General features: G+C 30.7%; 4 protein-coding genes across 4 annotated transcripts in view; 2 read left to right on the top strand and 2 right to left on the bottom strand.

Moving 5' to 3' along the window:
• The first annotated feature begins 301 nt into the window (after window positions 1-301).
• On the top strand, window positions 302-1,232 carry LOC108909633 (39S ribosomal protein L40, mitochondrial). The gene is made up of 5 exons (XM_018714019.1): window positions 302-394; window positions 443-535; window positions 589-759; window positions 816-1,014; window positions 1,073-1,232. The coding sequence occupies exons 1-5, from the start codon at window positions 360-362 to the stop codon at window positions 1,181-1,183; spliced, it is 609 nt and encodes a 202-aa protein (XP_018569535.1). The 5' UTR covers window positions 302-359; the 3' UTR covers window positions 1,184-1,232.
• Window positions 1,233-3,376: 2,144 nt separating this feature from the next.
• LOC108909634 (cytochrome c oxidase subunit 7A, mitochondrial) lies at window positions 3,377-4,120 on the top strand. The gene is made up of 3 exons (XM_018714020.1): window positions 3,377-3,489; window positions 3,633-3,746; window positions 3,890-4,120. Exons 1-3 carry the CDS (start codon window positions 3,475-3,477, stop codon window positions 4,025-4,027), a joined length of 267 nt encoding a protein of 88 aa, XP_018569536.1. The 5' UTR covers window positions 3,377-3,474; the 3' UTR covers window positions 4,028-4,120.
• Window positions 4,121-7,308: 3,188 nt separating this feature from the next.
• LOC108909635 (probable Dol-P-Man:Man(7)GlcNAc(2)-PP-Dol alpha-1,6-mannosyltransferase) lies at window positions 7,309-11,413 on the bottom strand. Its single transcript, XM_018714021.1, has 8 exons — window positions 11,179-11,413; window positions 10,991-11,123; window positions 10,652-10,825; window positions 10,441-10,594; window positions 10,237-10,381; window positions 9,596-9,822; window positions 9,265-9,510; window positions 7,309-9,189 (listed from the first exon to the last, which is right to left on the bottom strand). The coding sequence occupies exons 1-8, from the start codon at window positions 11,302-11,304 to the stop codon at window positions 7,365-7,367; spliced, it is 3,030 nt and encodes a 1,009-aa protein (XP_018569537.1). The 5' UTR covers window positions 11,305-11,413; the 3' UTR covers window positions 7,309-7,364.
• Window positions 11,414-11,964: 551 nt separating this feature from the next.
• LOC108909630 (uncharacterized protein C14orf80 homolog) overlaps window positions 11,965-12,950 on the bottom strand; it is an 8,782-nt gene continuing 7,796 nt past the window's right edge. The window contains exons 3-4 of the mRNA XM_018714017.1: window positions 12,427-12,600; window positions 11,965-12,009 (exon numbers count right to left, since the gene is read on the bottom strand). Of these exons, the coding sequence (XP_018569533.1) occupies window positions 11,965-12,009; window positions 12,427-12,600 (219 nt within the window). The remainder of the gene's footprint in view (window positions 12,010-12,426; window positions 12,601-12,950) is intronic.

Raw genomic sequence — 12,950 nt, forward strand, 5'->3', positions numbered from 1 at the left:
AGAGGGCATTCTGAACGATGCCCTCAGATCTAACTAATTACGCATCTATCAATATTATTTATTACACTTATTACCTTTATCATCCAATTATAAAGGTTTAAGCAAAAAATTGTCTCTTTTTGAAGCACCCTTTTTTATATCTGATTGCATCCACAGAGCTGCCCCCTAGCCGCAGATAACCTCCTCCGAAACTGTGGGAAATGTCGGCAACATATTTAGAATAATCGATTTCTTGTCTGTTATGTCTGTTATCTTGGGTTGTGTCATAGAAAATTGAAATTTAGTTTTCTATGGTTGTGATGTTAGAGGTAGAGGTTAGATTTTTTATATTGCAGTGATTTTTGCAACCAAAATATAAAATGAGTGTTTCTAATATCATTATATCATTAAACAGGTAATTCAGGACATAATTTGTAGGAAATATTTCACAATAATTTTACAGACTATCACTCCAATCTACACTGAAGAAAGCTGTTCTTAGCAGAAATATTAGCACAAGTTCTAAAGTGCAGTTTAAAGCCACTCCTGTATTATTGTAAGTTTTACTTTATATGAAAGTATCTTCAGTAAAATGTTTGTTTTATTAAGGGCAGAACCTTTGAAGAAAAAGAAGAGATTAGATCCAGCAATCATAAGAGCAAGGGAAGAGAGGAGAAAGAAAAAAATTGAGAAACAAATCAGGAGGTTAGAAAAGAATGCTAGACAACTTAAACCTATTGAAGAATGTGAAGTCCCTTTAACAATTTTAGATGAACGGGAGTAATTTTTATTTGTGATGGTCGTTTGTATGTTTTTTTTATCAATTCAATTTGTAGTAAAAGGGAAAGATATTTACCAAATCTATCACCTGACGTAGTAGAAAAAAGGGCTACATTGGAAAAACAGTGGTCTCATTATAAACGAGAATTGCATTTAGCAGATTTGCAAATATTAGATCGAATTCTGTTTTCTCAACAAAAAGCGTTGGATGAATTACGTAAAGAATCTGAAGAACTCTATAATGAGGCAATTCAGGTATACTTTTTTAAATGCTAAATATTTGTGTCTGTTAATTTTGTTGCTTCTTTTGTAGCCGGATTTCCATCTGATCCCTTTCAACAGTCAAGGTCCTGTAGAAACACCTCCATTTAAAAATTACGTTGCTCCTGATGGTGAATATATAGACATTTCTAAAAAATGGTAAAAAGTCTTGTACAATTTCTAGAAATAAACTTAAATTTGTGTTTTATTTATTTGATTTTTTTTTTTATTTTGGAAATACCTATTTAATGAAAAATACTTTTTGAAGATCACGAAAAATACGTATGTAATATTTTATATTATTTTAAGTAGAGCTATTATATGTATTACAAAAAGAACCACTATTCTTGCTCTTGCTATAAAAGGTTTATCCAAATTGCATATTTTGCTTGTCTTCGTGTTATCATTTGCATATAATTAAGTAAGTAAGATGTAAAACTCGTGAAAAGCCAATTCTACTTCTGAGCATGTGTAGAATATTTCTCATGTCAGAAATTTATAAATTTAATATTAATAATTAACATGTATACCTACCGACTTACGATTGTGTATTACAATAAGTTAAATTATTAGGAAAATATTTCATAAAATGCACAAATTTTGTCTTTCAAAGGTTAATAACTGTTTTATATTGCGATTTTATTCATGAAGCCGCTTCTTGAAGAAATTTGACAATGCACCAAATCTGCTGGTATACAGGGTGTCCACAAATTTCAACGACAACATTTGACTGATGCATATATATTCACGACGATAAATAAATACAATCTACGAAAAAAAAGTTTAATAAAAAGTTTCTGGTTTTTTAGTTACAGGCCTTCATAGTTGTCAAAAGTAAAACTACTAATTTAATTAATAACTTAACCCTTTTACACCGATCACGTTAAAATTTGGCATATTTATTTGTACTATTATGGCGCATTATTTCTTACAACTTTAATCAAATCGATATACTGGGTGATAGTTTTTTCCGGGTTACACCCTCCCTTTTAGCGATCAAAACTTTTACAATGGTCGTATGGACAGCAACATTGAAAAGGTTGTTTGATTTAAAAATTTAATTGTCTTGAGAAAATCGCCTACAGAAAACCATTCTTGATAAAAATGGCATTATTTGCAGGCCTGTGTTTTGGTTTGCGTAGCAGTGCCGCAGATTTAAAACTTTGAGTTAAGTAGACAATGAAAACTACAACTCAATTGCTGCTGTGGCTAATCAGAGGTATAATCTCATTATTGTCATTTGCTTTAAATGAGTGTATTGTTCAGGGAGAGGTCTCCATGGTATTGTTATTATACTTTTATTTGAATATTATTATACCTAATTGATTTTGCTAGTTTTTTAAATTCGTTCCATTAGTTTATTTAGGAGGAAGTTTTTATTTTTATTAATATCGTTTTATTAAACACGGAATATTCATTCAAAATATTATTTACTGAGTTATTGTTTCTCAGCTTGTTACATTGTTTTTCATTCAAACGTATTTGTTAATAAAGTTGATTAGTAATTAACTAAAACATTGAATTTCTATTTTTGTTTTTTACTTCCCTTAAGAATGTGCATATGCAAGGATATTAATTTTTGCTCGGAAACGAAGATATCAAAAAAAGTAAAGAGGGAATATTAATGGGACACCCTGGTAGGTATACAGATTTTGTATGTGAAACAAAAACATCATATAAAATATTCTGTATCATAAATTAAAGAAATTTGAGATACAGGGGTTTTAAGAGAATTGTAACTGGATGGATTTTTAATTAAAAAATGTGTTATTTAAATGATTTTACGATCATTCGAATCCCCATTACCCTCCCCGACCATACCACATATAAACATGACACCACCCGCGGGGTTTACACAGACGAGCCGGCGAAGCAAGAAGAGCACCAGAAGAAGGGGCTCTAGCCGGCGGGGCCCAGCCAGGACAAAAGGAGGTCCCACAAAGCGCTTACACCGGCCGCATTTGCAGTCGGGGTAGACGACGGATGGGGTCCACCTACGAAGGCTGTCCAGGCCTACACGAGATGAGGCAGGATAATGATGAGGGATAATCCCCCTCGATCCCAAATCATTGCAGCCATTTTCTAGCCATGGAATAATGGCGCGAATCCCCATCCCTAAATTCTTAACCTGCCACCTGTCACTGTTTATAATAGAGATCAGACACCGCTCTCTACGAAATATTTCAGGTTAGTTACAGAATGAGAAAATGTATGGTATATCATAATATCAAATAAACCAATACAAATGTGTATTAAAGGTTCCAATTCTCTATAGATCTAAAAATAGAAGCATTCGAAGTATGTTCGAGTTCATAGGACAGGGTCACATTCTAGGGGATTTTGTGTCACCTTTTAAATATTTGGTACGAATTGTTGGGACGTCGGACATACTTCAGTCTTTTCATTGACTTTTTGCCAAAAGAAAAATTACAAATTAGAAACAATTTCTTTAACATGAACAATTCTAAGGTAAAAATTCAAAATATGTATTATTTAACTTTTGTATACAGCGTTTACATAAATATTATTTATCATATTAACCTACATGTTTCCTATAAAAAATGTTTATGTACTTTACGTAATCACCGATTCCTTTATAATTTTGTTTTCAGCTATTCCTCAATGCCGCAAGAATCTACTACAGGCAGATGAGTAAATCTGCTCAAATTACAGAAACTGTAGCACCTAGATACGCAACTCTTAAAAATATCCAGAAAAAATTCCAGGTTTGTACATTTCTACAAGTTTTGAGTCATGTCGGGTAGTCATAAGTAAAAAATGTAGGTTTTTGTTGGTGAATTAAAAACTGTATAATTATTATTTGTCAAAACATGAATTAAGCTTTTTCTTATTGAACATTTGTTGAAAGGTTGATGATGGGTTACCAGTTTACATAAAACATGGTTTCGGTGACAAATTTCTATACAACGTAACATTTGCGTTGTCCATCGTTGGAGTGGGCCTGTCACTGGAAACGTTCTACAGGCTAGTGTTTGGTAAAAAGTAAGATGGGTTGTATTATATAATGTAGTAAATTCCGTAATGTAACAATACCCTCATTGTATGTTTTTATTGTAATAAATTTTGTTTCCAATTATTATTCCCGCATTTCCTTTGTGTGAAATTGAAGTCAATATTTTATTTGCCAAAAATTTAATTTTTTATAGTAGTTTGATTTTTGTTCCAAGTTTTAGAAGCGGGTTGATTTTAAAAAGTATTGTCATATTTGAGAAATGTTTAGTTTTTGAAACATATGGAGGGCCAGTCACCCTAAAGAGAAACACTTTTTCTCAAATAATTTTTAATTGCACCGAGTAGTAAACTCGCTATCAAAAAATTTTAGTACTTACAGGTATTGGGAAAGTTCCATGGTTTCTGGGGAAACGTTATTTTAATTTCTGAATTTGATCCAAATTTAATTGTTTTTAAGAACAGTTGGTTAGTGAATGGTTAGTAGTCGAGTTAACATTGTTCTATAAGAAATTATGTATTGTCTTGGGTATTGCTAAGAAGTTGGAGATCGGCTTGAAGTTATGTTTTGTATAAAATTAATTAAGTACTTTTATAAATAAAATTCATTGTAATAACAAATGAACTCTACTTTTTACAACAAAACTAAGATTTCCTCAAAAACAGTTCAATATTTGAGGAAATCTTAGTTTTGTTTTAAAAAGTAGAGTTCATTTGACATGATTTGCAAAATATAATCAGAAACTTGAGTAGAATTCAAAAATTAAATTAAAAAGAAAGTTTTGACATCTTTTTTGAGCCACACATTTTCATGTGAAATTTAAATTGAAAATCCGCAGGTGAAATAAAAAATTGACATGTCCAAATATGTTTCTTCAAGAAAAAATGCCTGCATAAACAAATCCATTCCAATCTTTAGGTACTCATAGGAACACGATGTAAATCTGGAACATCCTTTTAAAATTTGACTGAACTCTGTTTCAATAAATTTTTTTCCACATACAACGCTGCTGGGTGTACTTATCGAATGACTGAAGATTTCTGAGGGGCAGTAAAATCTGTTTGGTGAAGAAATGTTGGGTAGCAATATCTATAAGCGAAGTAAAATTATTAAATATGCCAGAGAAAGTGTAGAATAAATCGCGTTTTTGACTTCAAAAAATTTGGAGCCAACAGAAGGGATTCTTTTGCTATAAGAGGTATTCTTGATGTTGGTTTCTTAATTGCAATATGAACTACAAACACATTATATTAAATGGTTCAGCATTTATAGTCTAGGCAACCATCTGTAACAAGTGAAGAACCAGCACCAGACTTTTTTTACTCCAGGTTAATATACGTCTTTACATCTTTGCTCATACGAAAATACAACTCAAAAATTCAAATGAACTGTTCTCCATTCACCCTTCAGATTTCTATGTGATGCTTTTTGACCTTTAAGTTAAGCTGTTCTGGAGTAGGTATTTAGTCACAAGAATTGTTTCTTTCGACATATTAAACTTATTGAAATATTGTTTTCTATGTGTTCAACAACATTGTATAATTTACTATGTTTCTGTTAGTATGCCATCAATTACTTTAAATTTGAACACATCTCGTATTTATCTTTGTTATTTAGGCAATATTTTTGACACAAGTTAGGTAACGCACCATCTACTTTGAACAAACACCATGCTAATTTTAGAAACTTCCCAACAGGCCTATTTTAAGAGATCTCAGTACTTTCTAGAGAAGACTCTGCTGCATTGCAACTAATTTCGACAATTTCCTCAAAGTTGCTGGATTTTGTGGTCGATTTCTGTACGATTGTGAACGGTCGTTTCCTGAAGAAATGTACACATGCTGCGGTGATTGGTTTCACCCTTTTATTAATTAAAAATATTTGATATTCCAATGATAAAATGCAAAAACAAAAGTTCTTTTAATCTCCCATTTTACAGTAAAAACATGCTTTTTCTAATACGTCAAATCGTTTCTGAATAAAATATATTTATTAAAAATCTCATATTTATTAATTCGGGGTGAATGGTGAATAATTTCTTGGATTTGAGTAGGTCTTGCAAAAAATAATGTCACAAGTTTATTATTTAGTTATTTTTTTTACTCAAAATTCACCCTGGTAGTTATTGCTCTTGAAGCTGAAATCTAAAAACTGATTTTTGTTACGACCATTTTGATTTTCATTAAAAACGGAAAATTTTTGAGGAACAACAAAATTTGCTTACAGTCTCTAGGGGTCCGAAACCAAAGTGCCCTCAGAGATCTCGATTACACCAAATCAATGTATGGGCCTACTTTTTACATTTTATTGCCGTTGACGTTTCGAAAAATTTGTCTGTTCTTGTCTTCTGAACTAATAATGAATTTTTGTTTTATTTACTTTTCATGGTTAAAAAATAAATTAAAAAATTATGTCACATAACTTATGTTTGTTTTGCTACATACAAAAAGAATTGTTAAATTGATTCTATTGACAACAAACACTTTTGAAAAAGTTGATTTTCAATTTTCAGCTTCAAGAGCTAATACTAGAGAAAGGACGTCAGAAAAAAAAATGTATATAAAACCCATATCATATCCAAAAGAAAGGTCACATTTTCCTCGACAGTATAATTTGAAAAATAAATTAAAGTACCATCTAGTTAAAATAAATGACTCGACCTCTATAAATGAAAATAATTAAAATATGTTTAGAAATTTATTTGGGGCAACTTTTATTTGGGATATTTTTTCATATTATTGTCAAAGTTATAGAGAATACCTTATGTCTCAAGTGAGACACTCATAAATATTATGAAATAGTTATTGTTTATTAAAACATGTTTTTAAAAATACATTTTATTTCGACATGTTTATTCCTTTTTTTTATTGCAAAAAAAACAAGTTTTTATATTTTCTGTAATTTTTTTTTTAGTAGACGCAGCCCACATTTCCGACACTAATAAAACTGAAAAAATGAAAGTACATTTAGAACATGCATCCTCCTTTTTGCCAAAAACATAATGTAAAATTTAACGACGGAATATTGTGATTGGGAAAGATTTGAGAAAAAAGCCAGCATTTCTAATCAATTTCTCAAAGGACTTTTTTTTATTTTAACCACCTGAAATAAATTTTTAATTTGGTCAGTTACCCCTGAAACGTCTTAAAGGGGGAACTGCAAATTTGTTTATTAAATGGTAACTTTCAATAAAAATAATAATTAATTGCATTGACCAATGTGTTCACAAAAAATGTATATTTTCGAAAAATATGTTTCCTTTATAAAATTCAATATTAATATCTCTTGAATAATTTTAGAAAAAGGAAAGTACTATATAAAAACAATAAAATATTTATTTCAAAATATTAACAAATATTGCACACGAAAAATATTATCTAAAACTATCTTCGTCGTCTTCGTCAGTAATTTCAATAGTGTCGACGATCTCATCGATGATTGTCAGGATATTATCCAATTTTTCATTGGCTTTCTTGAATCTTTTTATAAAAGCCAATTTTTCTTCATCAAAGATATGTTCTTCATCAGGTGTGCTAGTTTTCTGTAATCCTTCCTCTGATTTGTCTTCTGAAGTGCTCTTAGAGTTGTAAATATTTATGGCACCATTTACTTCTCCTGGTTCATAATCCTCATCGCTCTTATTATATTCTTCCACACTTATCTTTGAGGTAGGTTCTTCCTTGGATAATTCATGTTTCAGGTCCTTCAATGGAGAAAGTTTATCCACCTCAACAGTCTTCAATACTTCAGGTACTTTCCTTGGCAACTCTCTTGTTTTTTTTATTTCATCAATTTGTCTTGTTTTGGTCTCTGTTTCTTGAATTTTATGGTCAATAGCATTCACCAATTCATTTATGATAGTTTCTTGGAGTTTGGACTTAATCAACTCTTTATTTATAATGTTAGGGTTGCTTTCTATGATCTCCATAATCTGCTGTTGGATTTTGTTTATTTCATCCCTCTCTTGCTTTGACCGTTCTTCTACAATGATCTTTTTGATAGCCTCTTTAGTATGAACACCTTCTTTGGGCTGAGAAGAAAACTCTTCGTCCATATGCTTTCTCTTAAATTTATGTATAATCTTTCTTATGTTTTGTTTAACATTTTGCCTGTTTTCCGCACCTTTTTTTGGTAATGCCAAACTAGTCATTTGTTTAACCTGTTTAACCACTGGCTTAAGAAGAGGCTTATCAAGTTCTTTAATTAGTTCTTCATCTTTCCTCTTAAATGATTTTAGAACTTCAGGTCTACCTTCTTTTACTGATTTTTTAATAGACTCTTCTAGTTCTTCAACAGTATCAATCCCTTTTAACTTTTTTTGTTCAACATTTCTTTTAAATAACTTTGGCAAAGCCTTTTTCTCTTCAGACTTTACTGGTACTTTAAATTTTTTGAAAGGTTCTTTTGTACTATCGTCTTCTAGTTTTTCCAAATTTACTTTTGATGATTTTGGCATTGATATTTCTTTACTTTTAAGTTTTTTGGACCTCGGCAAATTTTCTTCTGCTTCTTTCTCCTCTTCATAATTTTTCGCTGATTCTTTTTTATCTTCTAAATGTTTTGATTTTTTAGACAACTTAGATGATCTTTTTTCTTCTACTTCAGCATCTAATTTTTGTTTCTTAATAATTTTGACATCCTTTCTTTTCTCTACAAATGTTTCATTAGCTTCTTCTGAGATCTCAGTATCATTTTCCACACTTTCATTATCTGCAGTTTCTTCTACATTATAAGCAACTTTTCCATTTTCTTCACCTATCTGTTCTGAAGCTTCTTTGGAATCTATTTTGGTATAATCTACTGTTCTCAGCTCTATCTCTTCCTCTTCAAGGCTTTCTTGTTCCTCAGTTGAACTGTAAGTTTCCATTTTCTCCATAGTTTTTGATCGCTTTTCATCGGATAGATCATTCTCTTCAACATAATCATCTTCAACACTTTCCTGGGATATTTGAAGGAGTTCCTTATAGTTTTCTCTTCGTCTTAAAATGAAAAGAACAGGTTTTGTCTTTATTTTTACTGGAGGAATAGTGAAATAGTTAAATGATAGCTGATGGAAGGCTTCTATGGTGTCGATGATATCATGTGTTGCTGCATAAGGTTTTAAATTTGTGGAAAACTTGCTTTTTGCTTCTGCTATTAGATGTGTATACTGGTACATTTCCCAATCTCCCGGATGTAGATTTTCAGTTTTACTATAACTGATGAAATTTATATAAATGTGTTAAATGTTAAATAACAAGTTTACTATTACATAAATATATAGAAAAACTTACGTCCAGTTGCTATTGATTTGAGTGAAACGTGAAACACCAGTTTGAGCTGCCAAATTCGATATATGCACTTTAACAATTGGTTCATCTTTGGCTAGTCTATGCAGGTGGGAAATTGCTGTGCCGCCAGGGTAATTGGTACCAGATATGCTTAGAAGGAAAAGAGTGAACAAGACATTAATGGCCAAATGTCCGGCTACTCCCAATGAGAGAAAATGGAAAATGGGAGTCTTATTTCTATTTTCCCATCTGAAAATAATTACGAAAGGATATAAAACAAATGTCTTATGCTTTTGTATGAATAATAGTTGATTTAGATATAAATATTACTTACATTCTATGACAGGTGGAAGCTGCAGCTGTATTCAAAAAAGGGAATATGTAAATGATGAACCGCAGTTCCTTGTGGGGTAAAAAAGAATAGAAGAAGACAAATAGCAGTGCTGGTATAACCAATTTTCGTACTCTTTCATCAAGATAGATGCCTATGGGCATTAAAAATACTGATGCAGCCATTCCACGAGGGATTGCAGAATAAAAGTACCACAAAAAAGGAGAGGTCTAAATTTATGTTAAAGAAAAGCATCATGCAAAATAAAGATACAAAACAGAGAACAAGTAGTTGGTTTCTGTCAGTAAGTCATTAATTCTAGAAGCATTCATACTCCACTGTTTAATGTCCAAAAATAAAACGTGCAGGACTTTTGTTTTCACTTAGGTGATTTATATATTTTTAAATATTGATTGGAATCAGTCTATTTGTATTTAAATATAAATATTTGTTAGATGCTATAAAATGGGACCACTATACAAATGAATTTGAATTTGTTTGAAATTTAAATTAAATCTATTTGGAATAAAATTACTCTACAAAATTATTTCTCAGTTCATAAAACAGATATCGACACTTTATATATTCTTATATAATTGAAAGAAAAAAAGTAAAAATACACAATATATTTTTTTAAAGGATACGCCCCAGTCGGAACTCTTATTTAAAACTGTGTTATACCACAAAACTTCCCCTTCTGGCCATAAAGGCCGATTCCAGAATATCGAATCGATAACCACAGACAGCACCAAGAAAGCTATTCCACCAGGAATGCCAATCTGGAATAATCTACAAACAAGCTTAAATAAATTTACAATTCTTCAAAAATAATGCAATTACTAACCTACCGTTTTAATGTTATTCTTCTGCAGTAGAGATCATAGAGTAAAAGAATACCAAGGAATAAAGCTAGTTCGGCTCTGAAAATTATAATTGCTGCTCCTGAACACAGGATGAAACATTTTGAGTTATTTCTTATCCATCCCTCTAATGCTAAAAGAACTATTGAATAATGTATAAGTACTTGATAACCAAAACACATTCAAAATTTATACAGACCTAATGGTAAAGCAAAAATATTTGGCAGTGGACGGCTTAAATAAAACATGAAATGACTCTGGGTAACTGTAATCGCTATGAACCACTGCAGCCATCTCGTTCCAAATTGTTTCTCTAATGTTTTAGTCAAAACATAAAAACTTCCTACCACACAGGACGCGATGATTGTTCTAACTAAAAAAAGTATTGATAAAAAGTAAAATAGTTTCTTTAAAATATACAATTAGAAAGCAGTATTTAAAATTAAACCTTTGAGTAACTGATCACCTAGTATTATGCAATTAAATTTCAGTACAGAGCAATTTTTATTAAAAATGATAACTTAAACTAAGATCTTACCTAAGTACTGGGCCCAGAATTTGTTCACATCTAAAAATTGAAAAAGCGCAACAAACGGTGCAGCTAGTACTGAAATGAAAAGTGGTCCTATAAATGTTCGGGGCACTACGCCGGGGAATTCGTGATGGTCGTACTGAAAGGTTCAACAATTTAAATACTATTCAAAAATTTTTAAAAATCACTATTACCTCGGACAGATTAAACCTGTGATATAGAATATCATGGATGGCTTGCAAGTTGAAACTTTCCTCGACTTTTGTAAATGGGCAGTAGACTAGATGCGCGGCCGCTATAATAAACATTATCTGTGACATTTTTTTTCAGATTCAACTACCTTTTTACATACATAGTTATTAAAAATAGTCTAATTTGTACCAAAATAGATTTAACCTAACCTAATAGTTTTCATAAATGACATTTCAATGCGGACGTCTACCTCGATTCGAATTCGGGCTGCGTTCAGGATTTCACTTTAATATCATCGAATACTGCAGTGGCGCCCTTTTAAATAAATAAATAAAAATCGTGTATTTTCGTTACCGAAATATACATACATATATATATATGTATTTAGACGTACAATATGAAGTCTAAATTTCTATCATTTTAAAACTAAAAAAAACTTAACTATACTTAAAAACTAATTATAATATTCGCACTTGTAATTCTATATAACAATGGGTGTAGCATGTACTGGCTTTTACATTTAAATTTTAAATGTGTTTAACGAGTAAAATACTTCGTTATGAGTTCCACAGGTGTTTCATTACCAGAAAATTTAGAATTTAGATGGTCAAAAAAGTTTTTTAAACTTTCTGTCATTCTGGCAGCTTGCAGAAACATTAGCCTTATAACTATGCTGTTTTACATTTGAATTAAATCAAAATTACCTAATTGAAATTGAGACAATTAAGAATTCTTTGGGTTTTTAAAAAAATTTATTAGATAAAAACATACAAAAGTATAAAATTAAATTACAAACATAAATATTCCGTTTCTCTTTCGTAAAGAACGCTAGCCTGCAACACAAATTTAATTAAATATCAGTCACAGTTCAAATAGTTTAAGGTTAGTTATCTAACACCGCAGATTTCGCAAACAAAAATAACTTTTAAAAATCTAACAGTTTATTTTTACACACGCGTACATTGATATAAAGTGTCAGTCGTTTGCCAGTAAAATAAACTAGTTGTGAAAATAGACGAAATTTTTTATTCAATACATATATCTCGACACATTTTTGATACTATACTTAATGAACAAGGTTATGGATTGTTGCCAGGTGAATTATAAAACAGTATTTCTCCCTGTACATATTTACTAAAAATTTATAATGTTAATGACGATAAGTAAAATAGGTAATCATATTGTTAAACAGAGCGAATAAAGGATCTGCAATCTTAGATAAATATTATAATTGATGATACTTTGCTCACCATCCACTTCCAAAATATTTTCTGTTTTCGATTCCATTCTTGGTAACACTCCAATAAATCCATTATACGAGAACATTTTTCCAAAAATTCTTTGCAATATTTCTTACTACTTAGAGCTAAAACTTCATTTAATAATAATTTGCCATTTGATTTATTGTTAAGTAGACTATTTAACTGTAAATAAGCAAAATGGGAAAGCTACATTAATGCAAAATATAATACCTATCTATACCTAATACAGAGTTAGAGAATAGAGAAAGAATATATGTGTTCATTTTTTATTTCTAGCAGTATATTTTCTAATATTTAATAACGAGCGTTCAAATAAAAACGTGGTAAAGTTGGTTCTGAAAATTTGGACGTAGGGCGAAGCGTATTATAGCAAATGAACTTAAACGTCATCTGTCAAAGCGCTATATCGCCGCTATCAATTTGAATATTTTCGTTTTAAAAAGCGTTTAAAATTGTGTTTTCTCAAGAACAAAAAGTGTTTATCATAGAGTCCTACTTTAGAAATGGACGCA

The sequence above is a fragment of the Anoplophora glabripennis genome, unplaced genomic scaffold (genome assembly GCF_000390285.2).
Source record: "Anoplophora glabripennis isolate ALB-LARVAE unplaced genomic scaffold, Agla_2.0 scaffold455, whole genome shotgun sequence".
NCBI lineage: Eukaryota > Metazoa > Arthropoda > Insecta > Coleoptera > Cerambycidae > Anoplophora > Anoplophora glabripennis.

Coding starts and splice junctions, on each gene's coding strand:
- LOC108909633 (XM_018714019.1), top strand. CDS start 360: ATGAGTGTTTCTAATATCATTATATCATTAAACAG. Junction 395..442: donor ATCATTATATCATTAAACAG/GTAATTCAGGAC, acceptor ATAATTTTACAG/ACTATCACTCCAATCTACAC. Junction 760..815: donor ACAATTTTAGATGAACGGGA/GTAATTTTTATT, acceptor TTCAATTTGTAG/TAAAAGGGAAAGATATTTAC.
- LOC108909634 (XM_018714020.1), top strand. Junction 3,747..3,889: donor ATATCCAGAAAAAATTCCAG/GTTTGTACATTT, acceptor ATTTGTTGAAAG/GTTGATGATGGGTTACCAGT.
- LOC108909635 (XM_018714021.1), bottom strand. CDS start 11,304: ATGTCACAGATAATGTTTATTATAGCGGCCGCGCATCTAGTCTACTGC. Junction 11,124..11,178: donor ACAGGTTTAATCTGTCCGAG/GTAATAGTGATT, acceptor TGAACCTTTCAG/TACGACCATCACGAATTCCC. Junction 10,826..10,990: donor ATTCTGGGCCCAGTACTTAG/GTAAGATCTTAG, acceptor TACTTTTTTTAG/TTAGAACAATCATCGCGTCC.